Source organism: Trachinotus anak, unplaced genomic scaffold (assembly GCF_046630095.1).
Source record: "Trachinotus anak isolate AG129_WGS33_773 ecotype Australia unplaced genomic scaffold, CSIRO_AGI_Tana_v1 ptg000012l, whole genome shotgun sequence".
NCBI classification, from domain to species: domain Eukaryota; kingdom Metazoa; phylum Chordata; class Actinopteri; order Carangiformes; family Carangidae; genus Trachinotus; species Trachinotus anak.
Window position 1 is genome coordinate 8,510,601 of NW_027273863.1, and position 21,576 is coordinate 8,532,176.

Sequence of the window (21,576 nt, forward strand, 5' to 3'; positions counted from 1 at the left end):
TAGGCCTGGTTTGATGTGATTATATGAGGAGGCTAAGGCCAAACTAGCGAAATTTCCTGAGCCCAGGAGCTAGAGACACATATTGTGGACACAGTCTTTATTTATATGCTGGAAACTGTGTATAGCTGCTGACTCAATGGCCAGTGCATGCCCAATAATAGAGAGATAAAAGATACGAGTATTCTTATATTGTTTCTGAGCTTCAGTTTGCATTTAGAGAACAATCAAAAATTTCCATTGTGGACAGAAAATTGTGCATGTGTGAACACTATCTTTTCTTTATTGGCATGGACATGGACCTAGGCCTAATTTATTTTCCATGGCTTAATGCATATCAGACAACATGCTATCTGTAACACAACGATGATTTTCCCATAAAGGAATCCAGAGCAGCAGACGATACAATGGAAGATTCCCAGCCTCTCTCATCGATCTGAAAATGGAGGTGGGTGTTTCTTTTTCTCATATTCTTCTATAGTCTACTTGTTAAACATGATCATCATCAACATCATCATATCAAATTATCCCCAAATCTCCCTATATGTGATTGAATTTTAAAACTACAATATCATTTACAGTATATAACTCTTGTTGGTTTATTGTTTTTATTTGCTCACTTGGTCAAGTTCCACTTGTCACTCATCTTGACAAGCTGCCAACTCTGAAACCACATATTTGAAAATCGATGATCAACAAAATGTAAATTTATTATCCTGTTAAACAAAGTAGAAAACTCAGCTTACAGCTTTCTGTGCCCCGCAGGAGTAGGGGCTCTCCTGGGCCGGTTCCAGATGATGGAAGGTCCCTGTAAACCCTCCCAGCTGACAGTCCAGTTTACCAGTGAGGGAAGCACCCTGTCAGGGTGCGACATCCAGCTGGTTGGCACTGGCTATCGGCTGTCGCTGGTCAAGAAGAGATTTGCTGCAGGTCGGTTTGAGTATCAGAAATCTGTGTGACCTTTTTATGGTTGACTGTCTTAGGTTATAACTAATTCTCCTCCCCCTGACATGTTTCATTTTGCTTCACAGGGAAATATTTAGCAGATAATTAGTGGACCTGTTTGTGAAAGGACCCAAGAGAATCAGTGGCTTTTGACTGTGAAGACAATGGATCCATCCCATGCTTCATGCATTTGAAACTTTATCTTTAGCATTCATTAGAGTTAATGGTTGAGGTTAAACAGAATAAGAGACCACACCACACACACATGATATTTGAATTAATAACACCATATTCAGTAGTCTGACTGCTGCTGAGTTTATGCAAGTAAATACAAATCATTAGTTTTGTGCACTTGGAAAACTTATGGGCTTACATGGAGTAAAATATAGGGAAACCCTGATTCTTTGTTCTTGTTAACATTGTGGATTCAAACAGTGATCCAGCCTTATTCATTTCAGTTTCTTTTGTCTAACTGGTTGTCATTGCAAATGCACTGTAAAAGATAATGTGAATAGATTATATAATATTAAAACAATCTTAAACAAGGTGGAAAAGAATGGAAAATGTAAAAAAAAAAAAAGAAAAAAAAAAGTGCAGTATAGGATTGCTTTGCAGTTGTATTCTAATAAGTTATAGGTTACATGGTAATATCTGATTTACACTGCCATCTCAAATCAGATTTTTTTCTCCACCGTGTGTGACCAATCTTCATTGTTGTCTGAGCAGAGTTTTTGTTTCTGTTTATATGAGCTTTAGACGCATCACAGCCCATTCTATCAGTCTTGTGATTAAAGTGATTGGTCAGTTCATGGTTTCAAAATGACTTGCGGCGCTGGACGAACATCAGCACACTTAATCTAAAGGTGCTTTTTAAATGGAATTATATCTGTGCCTCAGTCCTGATTGCATCATGGGACATTTTGAGCACAGGAAAATATTGCTTGCAAGCACATGAATAACATTTTGTGAAGAAATTTTCATCAGAGAAGATATATTTAATTTGAGCAAAAAAACTATTCTGTGCTCAATTAAGCTGCTTGTTCATTATTATCTCCACAGAGAATGACCACATGAATAGCGACGTTTAGCTAAAACTTTTCGGCCCATAGCAGGCAGCTGTTCTCAGCTAAAAACCTGTGATGAACCTGCTGTACGCTGCCTGCCCATCATTAGACAGCAAACAAAGTTAGCAACTAGCTGTTGAACATAGTGGAGCATTTTTCTGCCAAAGAGTTGCATATTTCCCTCAGGAATTAGAGGACACCAAAAACAGAGAGAGTGGCCATTGCTAATGCTGCATATCTGCTGGATGTGTAAATAGGCAAACTGTCAGCTAAGAAGTTCACCCTAACAACTTAGAGGGTTCCTAAATGTCAGTCTGCTGCCCTGAAGTGGCTAAAAATCTGTTATTGCAGATTTAAGTAGACTTTCATTTCAATGAACTACATTAATCATTATAATACTGTAGCTATATAGCTGACAATTAACAAGGTAGCTTAGTTAGCTACTCCTTATCAGGCAGAAGTTAGCTAGCAACCTGCCGAGAGAGCTAGTCTGCAAGCTAACAAAGTACAAACTAACTTTCAAACAGAATTTAAATGTGTATTATGTAACCAAAATTGTACAAAATAATTTTGTGTGGATTTGGTCTGGTAACAGATAATCCCGCCAGCACTCGGACTGGATACAAAACAAAACCTATGCTTTTATGTGGCTAATAGCAAACATGCAAATTAATTTAATGAGCACAAAATACATTTTTGTTTGCTCAAATTAACGTATTATTCCTTGTGGTAATTTCTGGAAATGTGCTGGAAAACATATTTTTCTGTGCTCAGGGGCTGAAGTAAATTTATAATGCCATGCTTCCACACATGCAGCCTTTAACACCACCTCTGATGGCATTTTGCCCTTAATGGGTCATGTAAACGGAGAGCCGGTATCTGCAGTTAGACCTGCTGAAGAACAAAAGCATCAAATTTCTCCCATCACAGGACTTTAGTGGTGTTTGTGGTGGTGTGTGTGATTGGTCAGATCTTCCAACAGTAAGATGATACTTGTATGAATTACAGAAGCTACTACTTTCACTGGAACAGTTTAGGTAAATTATTCTATTAATGTTAGAGAATGTGTGTTTGAAAGGGCCTTAAGATGCTATATACATACAGAGCCAGATGTGAGTGCCATACCGTGGTGAACGGGAGCTTTAAGTTTCAGGAGAAATACAGAGGGACCTGGGCTGACAATTGTAGGAGTTGCCTTTGATGCTGCTTAAAAACATGGCCAGTTCCTATGACTGTGATCTTTGATAGAGGTCTTGATGAGTATTATTGGGGACATCTCAGTGTAATGAAAAGAAATGTCTATCGAGAAATCAGCACTATTCATGTCCCTGTTTTATTTTCCTCCTTTTCCACCGTGTTGAATAAATGTTTTATCATTTTCTAATAGCAATATTTAAAAATTTAAGTGTAAAAAGTGTACATAAAAAGCTATGTTTCAAATATTTCTCTGGGCATATGGATGTGTCTGTGATTGTCTCTTGGTTAATTGATGTCAGCACTCATAATGCATTAGGTTCTATGTAACAGCACCACCACTCTCTTCATCTATTGTTTTACATGTGGGTTTCTTGTACTAAAAAAAAAAAAAAGAAAAAAAAAGTTACTGTTAATAACTCCAAATGGTGCCGCATGAAATCTGCATTTGTCCATCACCAGTCTTATCAATGCAATACCAATTTATCCATTTCACTAAGGTCATGATACGTGTTATTGTGTAATTGTGCAATGAGAGGAGACTTTTTGCCTTCACTTAAACCTCCACTCTCTGTTTTGCTGTCGATGCACCTTCAAAAGCTCATTGTCAATAAATTTGGCATGTTCATTGATAACTCCCATTCCATGCATCTATTATAGGTGTTTGACATTCTCCTGTGTTTGACTTGCACATAAAACACACCTTAAATTTCATTCATAGGACAATTCATGGCTTCATGTCATATGTACACATGTTGATATGTGTTTGATCATCACATTTTATGGAATGTTTTGATGTGTTGACTCACAGTTTGGGCCTGGGTGTAATATTACATTGAGTTCTTAGAAAAACAAAAAAACCACATGGTTCTTTCAGTTAATTGAGAGCAACAGTTCGCAGTGTTTCTGTTAACAATGCTTATGTTTTTATTTGCCTTACTTTTGAGCATACACTAAGACCTCCAATATCGGAGGATTTCTGTAAGTTTATTTTTTCTACAACTTTTGGCTGTATTCCTTTCACTGTGTTAGACACAGAATATGCAAACATTTCATGTAAATTTCCCATCCAAAGATTTTGAAAGTAAATATATGAAAAAAAATCAATATAATGTAATACCTGTTTTACTTGGTAATAAAGAAGAGGAAATATAAGACCTTTATCTCTCTCTCATTTGTTCAAAGATACAAAAGTATGTTTATTATAGCAATATTATGTAACTTTAGAAAGATAGCCAGATTGTACAGTGACACATTCCTAAGAATAAATCACTCAATCTGATTTCCACTGTTTTACCAGGAATGTGGTATTATTTTATTATTCAACATAATTTATCCTAAGTTTCACAAAGCGTCAACTGGTTCAAACACACCATCAAAGAGGCACAAAATTCTGACAAAATATTGCTAGGCTCGTTGGGAAAATAATCTCAGTGCGAGGTCCACTTAGTCCATTTGTATTTATTTATTTATTTAATTTTTGCAGCATTACATATGAATTTTGGCTTGAGAGGTAAGGTTCAAAGTTCACAATCATCAAGTTGACAATCATGGAATAATCAAAAGCTCCATCCGTAACAGCGACTAAACAGGCCTTGTAGTAAGATTGTTTCTCAGCTGCTGTTTTCCAGGTCAAGAGTTCTTTATCAACAGATGGGGTGATGAATAATGTATTAGTAAAAAAACATGTAACCTATTGGACATGACAACTGACAGCTGAGCATCTGCTGACATGCCCCGGAAACCGGTGAGATGTTGTCAAAGGCTTAGGGGGAAAAAATATAGTGAGTGGTATTTAAGTAGTAAGTGGACACCGGGTGTTATTCTGATAATTGATTAATCATTTCAATTGTTGTTCAAGTAAAAATAATGGAAAAAAATGTCCAACCTTATCTAAATCTAGGTCTTCAATGTGATGATTTGCTTTCTGTTTTCTATCATAGTAAACTGAAAATCTTGGTCGGCCTAAACAAGGTATTTAGAGTCTCTCTGAGAAATTAGATGGACGTTTTTTTTTTCATATTTTGACATTTAATACATTAACAATTAATTGAGAAAAAAGGTGTCGCCCTAATCATGCCTACTTCTAGAGTTAATTACTGTCACTGTTAAATATAAAATGAGACAAGAAGAATCAACGACTCATTCATAATGTCATTTATAGGATAAAAATACATGCCCATAACATAACTAATACCAGATATGTGTGCATTAAAATTATACTTCAAACTGTCTTTACAATCGATCCACAATCGATTAACACACCCCGCGAGGTGAAAACCCCTCCCTCTGACTGGCGGTGCCTGGTTGTCGTGGCAACGCCAAGCTCGACGTGGCTAGCTGCATAGCTCTGCTCGGTTCACCAGAGCCTGAAATCGGTAAAAACATGTGAAATTTAATGTTAACAGTATTTATGTATGGCCCATTTTGAGGCGATATGACCTGTGTGTTTAGAGTCTTGTCCAGTTTGCGTTCACACAGAGTATTTTAAATCTACAAACGAGTCAACGCCACAGGTTGACCCGTGAGCTAGCGAAGTTTTGATAATTTTGACGTTAGCGTCTAATATTGACGTATTTCCTTATCAAAAACATTAATATCTTTATGAACGACAAACAGTGCTTGATAATAGATAACTCCAAGTGCTCGAAGTTGTGGAGCTATGTACTGTGTGCTACTGTATGTTTTGATATTATTGAGCTAACTATGGATATTTTGAAGCTTCGTTATCATCCTGTAAAGACGAGCTAAAGGAAGGGGAAGCTGCCATGTCTGATCCACTTAAAGACAAATCCCAAAGAAGAGAGAAGAGGACAGGCAAGGTGCCCTCAGAGGGAAGCCATGGAGTCAGAGGCAAGGAAACAACTGGCAAGACTAAGGAGTAAGTGGTGAATAACATGGACCAGTGTTATTCTTTTATTTTTGCTAGTCATCTTCATTAATCATACTTCAGCTGGCATAGGCTGATGTCCAGAAAGCATTCCCAATTCAGTATATTTGGTAGAAATGTTTTACACATACATATGTAAAACATGGCCCTTCTGTCAATTTCTTCAATCTGATCTTGCCTTTCAGCTCCATAAGTACTGTGTCATTTATGGATGAAATAGGACACCATGATGACAATGTTCGGATACCTGTAACAATGGAGAACACCTACCAGATGGGTGAGACAACATTCACCTTACTGACACACACTTATGACCAACTACAGATGCAACAATGATGTTGTTTCTGTCAGCAGATTCAGATTTTTGGATTGATTTCTTTTGATTAATTTCAATACAATGAGGACATTTTTAAAGTTTAAGTCTTAAACTGCCAAAGCTTAGAACGTGCTATTGGTTCATGTAGGATGGGAGCTGAACAAGACCAGAAACGTGTAAAAGCAGCAGACATCGTAATCCATCCCAGCTTATTCGACAAATTTTGTACAAGTTAAATCAGTGCATGATGATGTTTTTAACTGGCCAAAGCAATTGCACAAGAAGTAAAATGTATTTGTCACAGTATTGTTTTTTGGACCACAGGACCTTACAAACGCTTCCCTGTCGGCGTTGTCACAGACATACTGACGGATGTACTCACCAGCTACCTCCAAGAAGAGAAATATGAAGTAGAGTGGTCTCAAAAAATGACAAAAACAATATGTGAGGTAAATGAAAATGAAAAGCTCATTCATGCAGCACCTTTTGAATAGCTTTGGATTTCTGCTTTATCGAGACCTATTCTTTTGATTGGCCCTCCCAGGTGATAAGAGCCCGTGTGAAGGACCTCATGATCCCCAGATATAAGATCGTCGTGCTGGTCCACATCGGTCAGCTCAATGGGCAGAGCATGCAGATGAGCAGCCGCTGTCTGTGGGATGCATCTAACGACACCTTCACCTCTTACTCTTTCAAGAACAGCTCTCTGTTTGGTATGGCAACTGTCTACGCTGTTTACTTTGAGTGACTCATTGACATTGCATGCACAGCAATACGCAGGAATCATTTTACTTATGCATTTCTGACAATTATAAATAAGGCTGTTGTTCTTTATCTATGTTGTATATTTTGCTATGTATAAAATGATAAAACATGAATTGGTAACCAAAATTCATTGTGTTTTTTATTTTTGCTATCATGGAAATTGAAATCACATTATCCTGATAATGTTTTGAAGATCATATTTCCAACTAATGAATGACTGCAACAGATTGACAATGGGCTCCTTTGGAGGTTTCCGCTCTAGCAGAGCATGGAGAGGTCACTCCTTCGACAGCCTAGTTGACAGCACACTGTTAGAATTGCTTGATTTTGGTCACGCCAATGACGGTCAATCGCTGGCATATCTGTCATCTTGAGGAGGTTTGACTCCCTGTTGCCTGCCAAGAGATATCAATGTTTGTTTACCAGAAGTCAAGGCTGTAATTTTGTAATTTGCTTTAGAGTTTTAGTATTAACAATGAAGTTCTGAAGACAAATTCAAAGTGACTATGTACTCACTGTCTGGCAAAGTCCTCTCTTCCCCCATCAGTCTTCTCCACCTGGATCCTCCGCAGGTGTACACCACCGCTCGCAGAAACGCCCGGCCACACAGCCTCAGTGTGTTTGTGTCATCCTGTGTCTGAACCTGTGCTACCCAGATCACGCACAGCAGCATTGAAAGTAGGAGTAGGGATTTCATGGAGCTAAAAGATGCTGAGATACTGTACCAAGACACAAACACAAACACACACACTCTCTTTTGTTGATTCTCAGAAAACATCAGCCCCCATCAATCCTTTTATATCAAATCTCCAGTGATGTCATACACTGTCCCAGGTAAATTCTAAGGAATTGACATGTATTATCTTAACCAACATGGGCTTTTAACAACGGATGTCACTCTGGCCATTTGGGATATGTGTGGGAATCTAGGCCATTGTGAGGATCACTGATTAACCACATTTTCGTAAATGTTAAAGAGACAGAATTGCTCTTTTATGTCTGAACTGCAGGGTTTTTATTGCCATGGATTTAGTAAAGTGTTTCCTAATGGATTGCTTGAGATATGCCTCCTACAACAAACTGAGGTGATGGCTCTCTACATAGCAACATAGTGGAGCGTGTGGCCACTATCATGAACATAAATCAGTGATTCTGAGAAGAGACAGTTACATTTACCAGTGCACTTCTCAAACTGTTCTCTGTCATGTAGTAAAATTGACCTCAAAAAAGTCATTACCGGCCCATGTCTATATATAAAAGGTGGGGTGGTAATCAAAATCAAACATACTTTGTATCATAGTTATATAATGAATGTAACGTTTTCAGTGTCACTCAGGTCTTTTGCGCTGTATCACAAACTGATCAACAAACATGTAGGTAGTGCTAGAATTAGTTCCAAATATACAGACAATTTGAATAGAGTTACTACAATAAAGGTGTACATTACTGTTTTCAGTCTTTTACTTTGACACCATCATCAGGAAAAGATGTTAGTAAACAACATCCAGTGGTGGTGTGCTCGCTGATTGGTGTGCTCGCTGATTGCCCAGATGCATCGATTAGGTTAATAATGTGGCACGCCTAAGCTGTGTGTATGTATCAACACACACTTGATTACCACAGTCATTGTCAATGAACGGTATTCGTAGTATCTGTGCATGCCCTGCTATGATGAGTATGAATTTGTTACATGATTTAAAATTTTCATACCATGATGGAGTCCTCTTGGGTTCACTTAATGTGGAAATAAAGCAACACAGAGTGTTGGGTTTTTAATCAGCACTATGTAAGTTACAGCATATACAACAGGACCTTTGAATGCTTTTGGTGTGTCTTTAGAGTATATGGAGAGGAAAGTCTTGGAATCCCTCATTGTTATGAACTTGACATCTTTAAGGTAGATTCTTCTCAGGATTTGTTCTCTAGTTTTCCAGTAAATGACCAATGGATCAATGTTATTTCTTTGATTTAGATATAATAATTCTGTAATCCACGGTATTACATCTTTTTTTTTAAATACTGTGTACGTTGTTTGAACCTATATGTGTATGTGAAGTTTGATAAATGATTGTATGAATATAGTCTCACATACTAAACATGATGATGTATGTCAGTGAGTCCTCCTCGCTTCAGAAGCATCATGTTCTTGATACTGCAGGTGGGCGGGGCTCTACATCCGGGAACTACCGCTGACCCCTGACGTGACCCTGTAGGATTGCAAACATGGCGGAGGTAAGACAGTGAAATAAATATTCGAAAAAAATAAATTAACATTGCTGCATACTTTCTTCAGTCGAATGTATACATCGTTTGAGTGTTGTAGCTGTAATGCACGAAATTAAGAATCAGCCGTTTGCGTTGCTAGATAACAACCATTTCTTGACACAAACATGTTTAGTAAACTTCGGATTTAGCTAACGTTAGCTGCGCTAGCCCTGACGGACGGGAGCTGCGGCGTTAGCGATGTTACTTCGCGGTTTTGTTTAAGGATACTTAACTACCCATGTTAACATTTTTAATTAGATATATAGTGATAGTTTCACGGTTGGGGATATTTTATGTGTTGATTTTTGGACAGTATTTCCAAGCGGTTAATACCAAGCGTAACTTGAATGCGTTAGCTAAATGTATAAAGGAGAATTAGCTTGCAACTTGTAAGTTAGCCGGTTGAGTAAATTAACCTAGTAACCACTCGCCCGTCGTGCTAAGCTGAGTGCGGTTGAACACAGGCGGTAAACACCAGCGTATCTGTAGTATTCACATCACTGAGCCGCTACCTAAATTTTCCCGCAGGAAGTGGCGACAGTCTTCTTTGTTTCTTTATGTGTTGAACTGCAGTCAGCTTTTAGGGAACAAGGTCGGGCGCGCTTTTTTGAACCCCCTTTTAAACCCCCCCCCCCCCCGCCAAAGTTATTTGATTCTGTCATGTTATATGCAGCGACGAACACTTTCTAATTGTACATTAAGTGAGAGTTTTGCTTTTGAAGCTGTTGTTAAACTTGATTCATGCTCTTCTTTTCCGTTTTCCAGCCCTCCCTCGGGAATTCGAGCCCAGGTACATAAAGTTGGAGCCTTTTTGTTATTGTTTGTGTGCATGCCTTAGGTTTGAAATCTGTTGTGCAGACTCAAATCTAATAAGTTATCAGTTTAATACTTAAAGGAAGTGTTACGGTCTAAATCTAAAGAACATGTAAATAACAATGATTAGTTGGTCGTTTGTTTACATTATCATTATTGTTGTAAATATATACAACAATGTATTTTTAATTATGATTAGTTTAGAAACACAAAATGCTTAAATAAGTATATATGTGTCTACCATCCGATTTTTCCATAGTGTTTATACCATGGTATCAGTATCTTTAATATCTCTGGCTGTATTAGGCCATTGCGGGAAATGCTGTAAATCAATGAGTATGACTGCTTTGTGGTAATGTTTGATTTAAATTATATAGTGTGGCAGCGTGTCAAACAGTTGTGGGTATTAACAGCAAGAGTTTTGATTGAATTTTGATAAATTTTACAATATCACTTTTTAATCAATATTGCAAAAAAATTATTAAAAAATAAAATGACATATACTTGGGTGGAAGATTTTATCCATACCGCCCACTCCTGCACCTGAATCTGTATCTGTAATCTTCTTACTCAGTATTTTCAAACAAAAAACACTGCTTGGACCTTTATTGGATTTGTTCATCATTTCCCTAAGTAAATGTTTAATTCAGTCATATTTTTTGTCTGAATTTATAGTATCTCTAACTTTCTACTTTTTTAGGAGGTTCAGCAGGTTCCGATGACCATGATTTCGACCCATCAGCAGACATGCTTGTCCACGACTTTGATGATGAGCGCACCCTGGAGGAAGAAGAAATGTTGGAAGCAGCAGACGAGACAAACGCCAACGAGATTGAAGATCTTGCACGGGTGAGTGTCAGGCTTTCAGCACACATTCGTTTTTTTTCAGCCCTTTCTGGTAAAAAAAAAAGCAAGGTATTGTCTTCCTCCGCTTTCTTTTCAGAGTACAGAAAGTAGTGTCATTTTTCTTTTATAATAGGAGGGAGAAATGCCCATTCATGAGCTGCTGAGTCTGTATGGTTATGGGGGTGGATCAACAGCAGATGAGGATGAAGAGGAGGAAGAAGAACCTGAGGAAGAAGAGGACGATGAGGAAGAGGATGAGGAAGAGGACCTTGATAATGACGAAAGCAGCAGAAGTACTGGCGAGTTGAAAAGAAATGAGGTTTGTTGGTGTTGTTGGTCTTGAAAGAGATATAGTTTCAAGAAATGTAATGTATTAATTTGTGTAGTGTTGATTGTTTTGCATAATTTCAGCAGCATTTGTAACCTGCGTGAATTTTGTGTACGTATTCAGGGTGAGGGTGTGAAGAACTCATCAGGACAGGGAGATGAGGCCCAGGCAACCTCTGAAGGCCGTACACGCCCTGTCAGGTCCCTTGGCACAGCAGAACTTATTCGTCCTCAGAAATTAATGTATTTTGAAAGTATGTGCCATCTTGTCTTCTTCCCTTTTGTTGCAGCGCTATTGTATGTGTTGATACAACATTGTCGATTTTCTTCGGACATTTGGCTTTAAATGGATGTCACATTGTGTCTTAGGCAATAATGATGCAGAGGAGGAGTCGGATGAAGATGAGGACTATGTTCCATCTGAAGACTGGAAAAAGGTTTGTTAGAACTTAAATTAAGTAAAGCTGAATTTATGCTTAACTGCCAAAGACATGTTAATGCAAAAAGCATGGTTACTTTTAAATGCTGGACATCTTGATTTGCAAGATATGCGGTGTCACTTCTTATGTTTGTCCAGTCATTTTTACTTTTTGAAATAGTCTAAACTGTGTGTTTATTCCCAACAGGAGATAATGGTAGGTTCCATGTATCAGGCAGAAACCCCTGTTGGCCTGTGTAAATACAAAGACAATGAAAAAGGTGAGAGGTCTACTCGTCTGCTTGTCTCCCAGTCAACATCTGCATATTTAAGTCATAGAACTAAACCTGCCTGCTCTCTGTGAATTTGTCCTGTAGTTTATGAAAATGACGACCAGTTATTGTGGAACCCTGAGTGTCTTCCTGAAGGCAAAGTAGTGGAGTTCTTAACAGAGGCATCGAGGCGAACAGGAGATGAGAAGGGAGTAGATGCAATCCCAGAGGGATCTCACATCAAAGACAATGAACAGGTGAGATCAACACATCTGTAGCATATGTAATGTGTATTTAAGGTTAGGGCTGGCTATAGTTTATATTTTCCTTATTGTCCAGAAGTCCTCAACCAAACCAATGATTTGATCTTTCTAAGTTTTGTCTGCCAAAGCTGCATTGAGCTTATTCCTCTTTGCCATAGAGGTTCATCGTTGTCCAAAAACTATTAAACACACATCAGTGAGGCACAACCTGGCACTGGCTGATGAGTTTCTAAGTTACAATGGACATTGCCACAGAAAAAAGTCCCCAAGAAAAGAACCATTTCCTCCTGTGTTTGCTTAGAAGTACAGTATCCAGCTGCTGCAAGTCAGACAGGCTGGAGGAGTTGTAAAGTATGAAAAGACTAATTGTTGGTCAGTAAGAGATTTCAGAATGCCAGCCTAATATTTTAAATCAAATTAGTCTTGACCATGTATTGTGTTTATAGTTATACATGTGCCTAATGTAAACATGTTTAATTGTCTCTTTCCTTGTAGGCATTGTATGAACTGGTGAAATGTGACTTTGACACAGAGGAAGCTTTAAGAAGACTAAGGTTTAATGTAAAAGCAGCCAGAGGTAAAATGCCCTTCACATTTTGATCTTAATTTTCACCTACGTTTTCTGCTGCTCTGCACTTGGTTTATGAGTGTTATTTTTTTTAAAAGATGGCAATACAGATGCAACATTAATACTCATCTTCTTTATAACAGAGGAACTGTCTGTCTGGACTGAAGAGGAATGTAGAAACTTTGAACAAGGACTAAAAGCTTATGGGAAAGACTTTCATTTAATACAGGCCAATAAGGTAAGAGAAGTGTTAAAAAGACACAATCAGCCAATTCAGACTAATGTGTTATGACCACATATTGATAACATGATGATAATTTTGGTACTCATGACTTTAATTGAAAATATGTTGATGTGTTATGTGGCTGTTGGATGCTCAGGGTTGGAATCTGCTGCATTTCAACCTTGTTGCATTTTGAGACAAATCAAATTTCTTTTTTTTTACACCATTAGTGTCAGTAAATCAAATGATTTTTGTCCCAAACAGTAATTTGATTTGTCTCTTATTTGAAACTGTGCTGAATCTATCTCTTCAGATGATGGTAATAATGGTCATTTCATGTCTGCTGAATTAAATCTTTCAGGTGAGAACTAGGTCTGTAGGAGAATGTGTGGCCTTTTATTACATGTGGAAGAAGTCTGAGCGTTATGATTTCTTTGCACAGCAAACCAGACTTGGGAAAAGGAAATACAACCTTCACCCTGGTGTCACGTGAGTTTTTTTTTTTTAAATATATAAATATGGTTGTGAAATAAACTGCTAATATAAAAAGTGTAATTTATTAATGCAGGAGATTGTATTCCTGTTTGGTCACATTTGTTGTTTGTAATATTCCAGTAGACGGTGATTCAAAAGCACAATACAAACATCACATACTCATGTAAACAAATTTGTTTTGTGTTTAAATAAATCAACCACGGGTGGGTCGGTCTCACAGACACACATTAAGCTTTGTTCAAATTTGCAAATCTTGAACTAGAATAGCACTCAGTAGAGCACATACCTCCAGTAAGGCCAAACATATCCTTCCAACAGATGTGGATTATTATCTGGATCTAAACCACATTGTACATACTCCTAGGCCCTGTTCAGACCTGGTATTAATTATTATGTGTCTTGAGTGATCAGATCATAAGAGGACAGCTCTAGGCATGTGAGTTCACACCTGGCTTTAAAATGCATCTCTGCATGTGTTTTGATTGACCACTTGTGTTCGGATCTCATCTTAATATACAAATAAACAGGCACACGTTGTTTTTAGCCAATCAGACAGACAGCTCCATTGTCAATGTGTTTGTGTGTGAGAGGGAGAGAGAGAGGCACGGAAGGGTTGAGTGAATTCTTGCACTGCCCACAGCTCTTCAATGAAATTAGGTTTTAGCCATTTGAAATAGTAGAATATTTTCAGTTCATTATCAAACTGTGTTGGGACTAATTAGACTGGCAGAGGAAGTCAGTCGTAGGCGGTCCATCAGTGTGGCTCAGGACGCATTAGCGTTCACATTGCTTAAAGAACCACCACTCAGACCACCTCTGAATGTGGTCTGAGTGATCGTATCTCAAATGCATCCTCAGTGCGTTCACATCTGAACTTAGAGCTATCCATTTGTGATCGTATCACCCAAGACGGATGTTAATGCCAGGTCTGAACAGGGCCATAGATGTCAACACCAAAAATATGTCTGAGGTTTTTGACATCAAGAACCGTACTTTTATCCTGAGAAATTGCCGAAAGTGTCGAAAAATGCCCTGTCCAACAAGTTCGTGCAAATCGGTTCAGACCCAGAAAACCCAGAAAGTCTGTGTAATCCTGCTGACAAAAAAAACAAACATGGGTGAAAACGTGATCATACTGAGGAACTTTTACTTCGGGCGATCCTAGGTAGAATCTGAGATGATACACTCCTGTGAAGGAATCCCACATGGTTTTAGGTCTCAGATAACAAATGTGTACTTCCCCTGAAATGTGGTGCCCTGTTAGCTACTTTCATACTGTTTTTTTAAGCTTTATTTTAATAGTCATCAGTTGCCATTCTGTCAAAATGCTCCAGTCAGCCAATATAATGTATTTTTTTCTCTCACTATTATTAATGTGTGTAGCATAACATTAATGTACTGCCTGGCTTGAACTATAAAGAAAGAACCTTGTGTTAGTTCAGCCAAAGGAATGTAACAGCAGTGAAACTAGAATTAAATCTTATCTCAAGCAATACACAGTGGATCTGACGTGGTCTGAAACAATGGATTTTCACCCACAGTACTGTGTGGTCCAGCAGCAGTGCTGTGACAGTTGGGACTGTCTACATGTATTGAAACAAGAGACCTGTAAGAAACAGTACAATTCAAAGTGCAGTATTACACTGTAACTATATCACTGTATCACCATGTCAAGAGGTGAGGTCATGTGTAACAGGCTGTCTGCTGCTGTGTGTCATCAGAGACTACATGGACCGATTATTGGATGAGACGGAGAGCGCAACATCCAGCAGGGCGGCATCGCCTCCGCCCACCACCTCCAGCAGCAGCGCCAGCCACTCTGAGAAGGAGGACAGCAGCAGTCAAAACGGTGAGCCGAGGAGTGTAAAGTGCTTTTGAGTACATACACACAGTTATTCAAGATGTTTTTAATTTTCAAATCTAAACCAAGACCTCAACTAGAATGTATCCATATTACTGGGACGTGCACCAGGTAAATCATCAAAAACAAAACAAACTGACAAGAATATACAGAAATGCACTGCTGTTAGATATTTGATATTACTGATGGTATTTTTTTTTTTTTTGTGACTAATGCTTTCTAGCTATTAGTTTAGTTGTTTCTTTGCCCAGGTGCTAAAAAAATCTGTCTCTTATCTGCCTCCACCTTACTACAGTGGGAATGATTGGAACATTGACAAATTATATATATTAATTTCTGGACTATTTTATCTTTGTTTGACAGGTATTGCAAGCCACAACTCAAACCATCCGGTGGATGGTGCCCAGTTGCCCCCAGCAAATCAAGCCAAACCTGAGTCAGCTCAGTCCAACGGTCCCTCCCATCCAGCAGTGGAACCTCCTCCCATTTCAGACAACAACTCCAATGGCTGCAGCCAGCCCACCGCACCCAGCCATGACAGAAATGGTTCTCTGGAGCCTCCACTGGACCACAGAGACACAGCAACAGTTGTACACGACAGGCCAGCCAAGAGGTGCAGGACGGAGGCAGAGCCTTTGGGCCAAAGTGAGATGGAACCATCTAGAACACAGGAGAACTGAGGGATCCAGAGCTTGGTGGTGATGACTAATAGACGCTGATTTGGTGTGGGAAAAATTGTCCCTACTTAAAGCTGAAGAGCCCCTCTTGGCCTACAAGCACAGCATCTCCTGAGAGCAGAGACTCAGTTATTAATAAGGTCAAAGGTCACTGAAAATCACACCGTGAAGAACACAGCCAACCAAACTGCAGCTGGTCCTCCAGGAGGGGCAGCGTCCTGTCCCCTCGTCCCTCCAACCCATCCATATAATGACTGCCTGCAAAGCTCATCCCAAAGTACCACAGCTCCATCATGTCCTACAGAGTCTCTTCTTCTACTCAATCGTCTTTATTCCCTTTTTGGAGACTTGACTAATTTTGCCAAGAAATTCCTTTTTCTATTTGTACTCAAAGAAAATAAATCACCTGTGATATTTTTGTACACAGAGATATTTATATTTTTAACAAAAAAAATATATAATGGATAATTACTGTTCAAGCCATTTGAACATTTGATGAAGCGGGACAAGTTTTAAATGAGTTTGTGCTGAAGTTGTCATAAAGAGGCAAGGTAGGCAAAAACAAGATGAGTAGGCTGGTGCTGCCGCTGGCTCACTTTAGTTGCACTTTGATTGTATGTTTCTCATCATTCTTGATAAGGAGTGGTTACAAAACCCAGCAGAAATACTTTTTCACTCCTTTACTTCTGTACTGGCTCTGGCCTCTAACACGGCTGTTTGTCTGAGTATGATAAATAAACCAATGGGTTAGTCCCCCCGCAGGTTTGTTTGTGTAAAGCAGCTGACATCAGTGATGTCCTGTATTATAACTCATCATGTAGAAGATTGCTGTATTTTTGGATTTTCATAGTCAGTGCTTTGCTCAACGCTTTGTTTTTACTAGACAGAATGTCCATGATTTTTAATGTAAAGTTTGTATAGATTTCTTACCTTGAGCAGTTGGTACAATTTTTATAACTGTCTGTTCATCTCTGTATTTTCTGGTCTTCCTTGTAGGCTTTGCTTTTTGTTGAGAAAACCTTCGCCTATGTTGCTCTGAGATGGATGTAATAAAAAAAAGTAGCCATTCCTCTTTCCCTCTCTGTTTGGCAGCACTTCCCATTCCTGCGTGACCCTGTTCAGTCTGAAATGTTTGTTGCATCTCTTGTGCATAAAAAGCTCCACATTGAGGTTGAGTGTGCTGCTTGCCTTTGGTTTAAAAACCTCTTACTGCTTAGTTTCAACCAATAGTTACTGTCTCCACAGTAAGTGGCTTGGGAGCAGTGACACAGACCAGGTTGATGGGGGGTGTGACCTGACCTTAATTTGTTTTGGTACAGTAGCTATTCACCTTAATGCTTAAGTGTTTTATTTTGTACTCCAGCTTTGAACTTACATTCACACATTAAGATAAGTTTGTCTCAAATAATGTTGATCCATGTAGTCCTTTTCTTTCCCTTTTTGTTTTGGACAGTGATGTCCCGTTTTTTTTTTCTCTGTAAATGACGACATGAATAAAAATTAAGTGTATTCCACGACTGGCTATGAATGGAATAACATTGGCTATATTTAATAAATGTATTAATGAAGTTGAGTTGTCGCATTGTGATTTTCCAAATTGCAGGAAAAGTAACACTTCACAATTTGATTTTCTTGTCTGTTTTAACACAATACTCACGTGTTATAGTCCAAATGTATTCTTTCATTTTATTGATTTATAAAATATAAAAAATGCTGTTTGTTTTTAATTAGTAAAATATAATTACAATAAAGGTAAAGCACTTAGTCATATTTATAGACAAAATCTGATAATCTAGTCTCAGCAAGTAAACTTTCTATGATTGCAGCAAAACGTTCTGTGGACATAATGCAGAAAATACACAGAAGTGTTTATAAAAACATGTTGGTTTAAAAATGGATCCATCCACATACAGCACACACTATAAAATGTGTTCTGGACCTCCTCAGTTCTTCAGGTCAGGACTCCAGTGTTTACTTCTTTTCTGTTGAATTTGATGGAAAACATCAGGAAACTGGCATGTTCAACTTGTACTGGAAACCTTGGAGACAAAACTCAACAGTTAAGATTATTTTATTGTCATTATTTTATCTGCTCTTACTTGTTTGCTCCTGTGTGAAGGTGATGTAGGAGTACACCAGGCTCCCAGCGATGCTGTGGGAAACAAAGATGACAAAATCTGTTTCCCAGTGAGAAAACATGAGCTCCTCAACATCATCATTCAAATGGTATGTCTGCCTCACCTGATGTTTAGACCTATAAAGTTAGTCCAGGTGAATATGTAATCTCCACCAAACACCATCCCCATGTAGGTGACGACAATATTCTGCAGGGATCGCAGAGAGAGTCACTACAACACATCTGCCCTCCTGAACCTTATTAGCCAATAGAAAGCATCACCTACCTTAATACAGCCTATGATGGAGGTGGTGAGTGCTGAGTTGTACTGTGTGCACAGCATGATGGAGTACATTAAAATAAAGCTGTGTAACAGAATGGAGATGGATTAGACGAGAGCAGGACTGTGGGATCAATCTATAAACAAATGATAGGATTGGGAGCTGGGTAGTGGTGACAGCAGTTTACCCCATGACACAGGAAAGCACAAACTGCACAACAAACAGCTGGTCAGACCATCCATTGTACTCCAACCCCTGTACTCACAAACACATACAATGGAGCTCCTCAGCACTAACTCAAGTCATCAGACACTGAATTATACATTGCATTTTGTGTTAGAAGATCTTACCATTTGCAAGTCTCCAGAGTAGTAAGCATATGCCACAGTAGGGAAAATCATAATCAAAGCATTGTAGTATAGAAGCCCATATTTACCCAGCTCCTATGGGGACAGTGGCAAACAATGTATGTTAAGAGTTTATGTAAAACAAGAAGCATCGTACTATGAGATTAGCAGCTCTGCTCACCTTGGAGTCAAGTTTCTGCTTCACATACGCACCACTGGCCGCTGTCAGAACATTGTTCAGCATTATGAATATATATCCTTCAAGGTCAAAAGCCAAATCAGTGCTACAAAACACAGAACATGCTTAAGAATGAGATACATGCATCTACCTGCTGCCTGGGAATTAGTTAACATCAGCAGATGGGTACAGTGTATGTTGGTGTCTTACCTGGCAGCAATAAAAGCACCAAAGATCATGGTGAACACTGTCATTTTAACTGACGCAGAGAAAGTCTTCCTGTGAGGACAGGAAACGGGTTGGAGTTGTTTGAATCATTTATTTGCATGTGCAGAACATTTTGGTTAAACTGTGCAGAGGAAACATGAAGTTTAACCTACTTCAACAAGAGACCCTCAAACACCATGGTGAGAAAAATACTGAACCTCCTCAGAACTGTAAACATAGGTAAACTAAGAAATGGAAAGAATTATGTTATATTTTGTTTTATAGTATATTTCATAATAATAAAGAAAATAATGGACAACAAGCTCTAACTTGAGTCGCTGCGTCCCAAAGAGTCCTGATATTTGATTCCCGACATACAGTAGAGGCAGTGGGAACATCTGGAAAGTAAGGACACGTATGAAATGTTAAAAGAAGAGTATACTGTGGTTTTGATCTTTAATATGAGAACAACTTCATAATCTCTGTGGTATCAGCCTAAACAAGTCACTCTTCACCTTGCGAGGTATACTCAAATCCATATCTGGAAATGAGATGATGCCCAACATTTTCCCAGTCCTCAGCACTACAATTGTAGCCAGCATCTGCAGTTATGGAAGCAGGGGCACAAAGCATATCGATCAGTGTTTGTGTAAGTGGACAGGAAACACGTGTTGACCGTACTCAAGAGAAACTTACTTGGCCAATTCCGACACATGTTGACGATGGAAATCTGTAAAAAAAATGTAGTTGATGGCACGAATGAGGAAAAATGACTTAATGCAAATATGACATTTCATCGATGATGCTGAAGTCAATCGCTGGTTCACTTTCTAGGCATGGCCATAACTACGATCTGCCATTACGCACGTTAAATAAAATTTTAAATTTTAAAATTTTAAAACTAATTCTGAAATTTTTAGCCAAAATTGAACTCTTTTGGACAACAATTAAAAAAATAAATAAATATCACAGTCTCCATTAGTACTATTGCACCAGTACATAAGGTGATACATTTAATAAATTACTGTCATGTACAATTTCTTGTACATTTACTTAAATACTTTCATAGATGTTACTTAAGGCTCCACTACATTTATCTGACTGTTAAAGTTTTCAGTCACTTTAAAGATTACAGTTAAAAAACCTAAAATGATCATGTAAAACACAACGTGTTAAATGCTCAGGGAATTAAGGTGCAGTAAACTACAGAATACTTGATAGAGTTACTTCACCATGTACTGCTAACATAAATGGTGATTGTTGCACCAGTAATAATTACAACTTTATAATGTATGCTCTCAATGTAACACTCATTGTTTCATTAACACTTCATTTAAATGTATGTAACACTCCTAGAAACTGCTGGTGACACCAGACCACCAAGGCTGCATCAACAAAGCCCCTGAGAGTAGTGGCCAGAGAAAGACTGGCTTTTATTTCTTATGAATTCAACATTTAATTTGTGAGATGAAGATCGTGTTATTACATAATCTTGCCTTAAGCTGATTTTTGTAAAAAAAAAAAAAATGATTAGGTGCTTTTACTTTTTACAAATTCAGACTTTCACTTGTAATTGAGTATTTTCAAGATGTGTATTGACACTTTTACTGAAGCAAAAGATCTGAACAGTTTAACAATCACTGTTTAGAGACAGGCCTATGCGTTTGCTGGAGATATAATTAAAAAGAAACATGGACATGTGGAAAGCTGTTTGTGTGCACGCTCTGTAGTCCATCTGCAGGCTGCGAGTCTCCGCCACACTCATCCTCATCCTCTAAGCCCCTGTGTCGCTGCTCATGTAGCAGTGGACGGTCCGAGGCGAGGCTTCCTGCAACCTGTACTTTGAACCTTTACCTGTAACTGGTGAGGACGCTTTTGTTGACAACAACGATGAAGAACGAGCTGACTGCGTAAAATCCCGCCGCCAGTAGCTTCAGGAACACCGAGGAGCTCTCCCCGGATGTATCTCCTCTGCGTCCGGAGGATGCTCCCTCCGGGGACAGGTTTCTGCCGCCGAGCTCATGTCGACGTCTGTGGAGTTCCGCCATATCGGTTCAAGCGGAAGCCTGCGAGTCCTCCTGCACATGCGTAGAACCGTTTAATCCGAGACAAATTCTTTCGGCGAAAACGGAAATGGGAGGAAGTTGAACATCTTGACTCAACTACGTGCAACATTGAGGGATATATTTGATCTTTGTAACTCTTGGTAAAATAATTTTAAGACAAGTGTAATCCCGTAAACTGCGAC

General features: G+C 38.7%; 4 protein-coding genes and 1 long non-coding RNA gene across 11 annotated transcripts in view; 3 read left to right on the plus strand and 2 right to left on the minus strand.

Annotated features, from left to right (window-relative positions):
- Window positions 1-4,355, plus strand: part of sgip1b (SH3GL interacting endocytic adaptor 1b) — a 46,752-nt gene extending 42,397 nt beyond the window's left edge. For all 3 annotated transcript variants that reach the window (XM_071490754.1, XM_071490753.1, XM_071490752.1), the window contains 3 exons: window positions 381-445; window positions 763-927; window positions 1,029-4,355. In XM_071490754.1, the coding sequence (XP_071346855.1) occupies window positions 381-445; window positions 763-927; window positions 1,029-1,051 (253 nt within the window). In that variant the 3' untranslated portion in view covers window positions 1,052-4,355. The remainder of the gene's footprint in view (window positions 1-380; window positions 446-762; window positions 928-1,028) is intronic.
- Window positions 4,356-5,424: 1,069 nt separating this feature from the next.
- On the plus strand, window positions 5,425-7,314 carry dynlt5 (dynein light chain Tctex-type family member 5). 3 transcript variants are annotated; one of them, XM_071490780.1, is made up of 5 exons: window positions 5,425-5,578; window positions 5,922-6,081; window positions 6,276-6,367; window positions 6,731-6,855; window positions 6,951-7,314. In XM_071490780.1, exons 2-5 carry the CDS (start codon window positions 5,969-5,971, stop codon window positions 7,152-7,154), a joined length of 534 nt encoding a protein of 177 aa, XP_071346881.1. In that variant the 5' UTR covers window positions 5,425-5,578; window positions 5,922-5,968; the 3' UTR covers window positions 7,155-7,314. The 3 variants fall into 3 exon arrangements, with proteins under 3 accessions (XP_071346881.1, XP_071346883.1, XP_071346882.1); XM_071490782.1 differs by having other exon boundaries at window positions 5,444-5,578; window positions 5,943-6,081; XM_071490781.1 differs by lacking the exon at window positions 5,425-5,578 and having other exon boundaries at window positions 5,585-6,081.
- Window positions 7,315-7,554: 240 nt separating this feature from the next.
- LOC139628754 (uncharacterized) lies at window positions 7,555-9,960 on the minus strand. The gene is made up of 4 exons (XR_011692853.1): window positions 9,949-9,960; window positions 9,264-9,378; window positions 7,688-7,814; window positions 7,555-7,566 (listed from the first exon to the last, which is right to left on the minus strand). It is a non-coding gene; the product is annotated as an uncharacterized lncRNA (long non-coding RNA).
- mier1b (mesoderm induction early response 1b, transcriptional regulator) lies at window positions 9,314-17,772 on the plus strand. Of its 3 annotated transcripts, none has more exons than XM_071490763.1 (13): window positions 9,314-9,403; window positions 10,202-10,226; window positions 10,950-11,098; window positions 11,229-11,414; window positions 11,547-11,676; window positions 11,792-11,859; window positions 12,049-12,121; window positions 12,218-12,369; window positions 12,871-12,952; window positions 13,087-13,181; window positions 13,528-13,655; window positions 15,383-15,510; window positions 15,886-17,772. In XM_071490763.1, exons 1-13 carry the CDS (start codon window positions 9,395-9,397, stop codon window positions 16,200-16,202), a joined length of 1,542 nt encoding a protein of 513 aa, XP_071346864.1. In that variant the 5' UTR covers window positions 9,314-9,394; the 3' UTR covers window positions 16,203-17,772. The 3 variants fall into 3 exon arrangements, with proteins under 3 accessions (XP_071346864.1, XP_071346865.1, XP_071346866.1); XM_071490764.1 differs by having other exon boundaries at window positions 13,609-13,655; XM_071490765.1 differs by lacking the exon at window positions 9,314-9,403 and adding an exon at window positions 10,005-10,028.
- A 99-nt stretch (window positions 17,773-17,871) lies between these two features.
- Window positions 17,872-21,414, minus strand: LOC139628750 (nucleotide sugar transporter SLC35D2-like). Its single transcript, XM_071490774.1, has 13 exons — window positions 21,183-21,414; window positions 20,025-20,058; window positions 19,844-19,930; window positions 19,659-19,726; window positions 19,502-19,573; window positions 19,332-19,400; window positions 19,125-19,227; window positions 18,947-19,039; window positions 18,784-18,851; window positions 18,602-18,680; window positions 18,441-18,523; window positions 18,299-18,351; window positions 17,872-18,181 (listed from the first exon to the last, which is right to left on the minus strand). The coding sequence occupies exons 1-13, from the start codon at window positions 21,374-21,376 to the stop codon at window positions 18,171-18,173; spliced, it is 1,014 nt and encodes a 337-aa protein (XP_071346875.1). The 5' UTR covers window positions 21,377-21,414; the 3' UTR covers window positions 17,872-18,170.
- Window positions 21,415-21,576: the final 162 nt, after the last annotated feature.

Excerpts from the sequence above, each read along its gene's own strand:
- dynlt5 (XM_071490780.1), top strand. The coding sequence starts at position 5,969 with ATGTCTGATCCACTTAAAGACAAATCCCAAAGAAGAGAGAAGAGGACA. Across the intron at positions 6,082-6,275 it reads ACAACTGGCAAGACTAAGGA|CTCCATAAGTACTGTGTCAT; the intron begins GTAAGTGGTGAA and ends CTTGCCTTTCAG. Across the intron at positions 6,856-6,950 it reads TGACAAAAACAATATGTGAG|GTGATAAGAGCCCGTGTGAA; the intron begins GTAAATGAAAAT and ends TGGCCCTCCCAG.
- mier1b (XM_071490763.1), top strand. Across the intron at positions 11,099-11,228 it reads AGATTGAAGATCTTGCACGG|GAGGGAGAAATGCCCATTCA; the intron begins GTGAGTGTCAGG and ends CTTTTATAATAG. Across the intron at positions 15,511-15,885 it reads GGACAGCAGCAGTCAAAACG|GTATTGCAAGCCACAACTCA; the intron begins GTGAGCCGAGGA and ends TTTGTTTGACAG.
- LOC139628750 (XM_071490774.1), bottom strand. The coding sequence starts at position 21,376 with ATGGCGGAACTCCACAGACGTCGACATGAGCTCGGCGGCAGAAACCTG. Across the intron at positions 19,931-20,024 it reads CATGTGTCGGAATTGGCCAA|ATGCTGGCTACAATTGTAGT; the intron begins GTAAGTTTCTCT and ends CCATAACTGCAG. Across the intron at positions 18,352-18,440 it reads TTTATAGGTCTAAACATCAG|CATCGCTGGGAGCCTGGTGT; the intron begins GTGAGGCAGACA and ends TGTTTCCCACAG.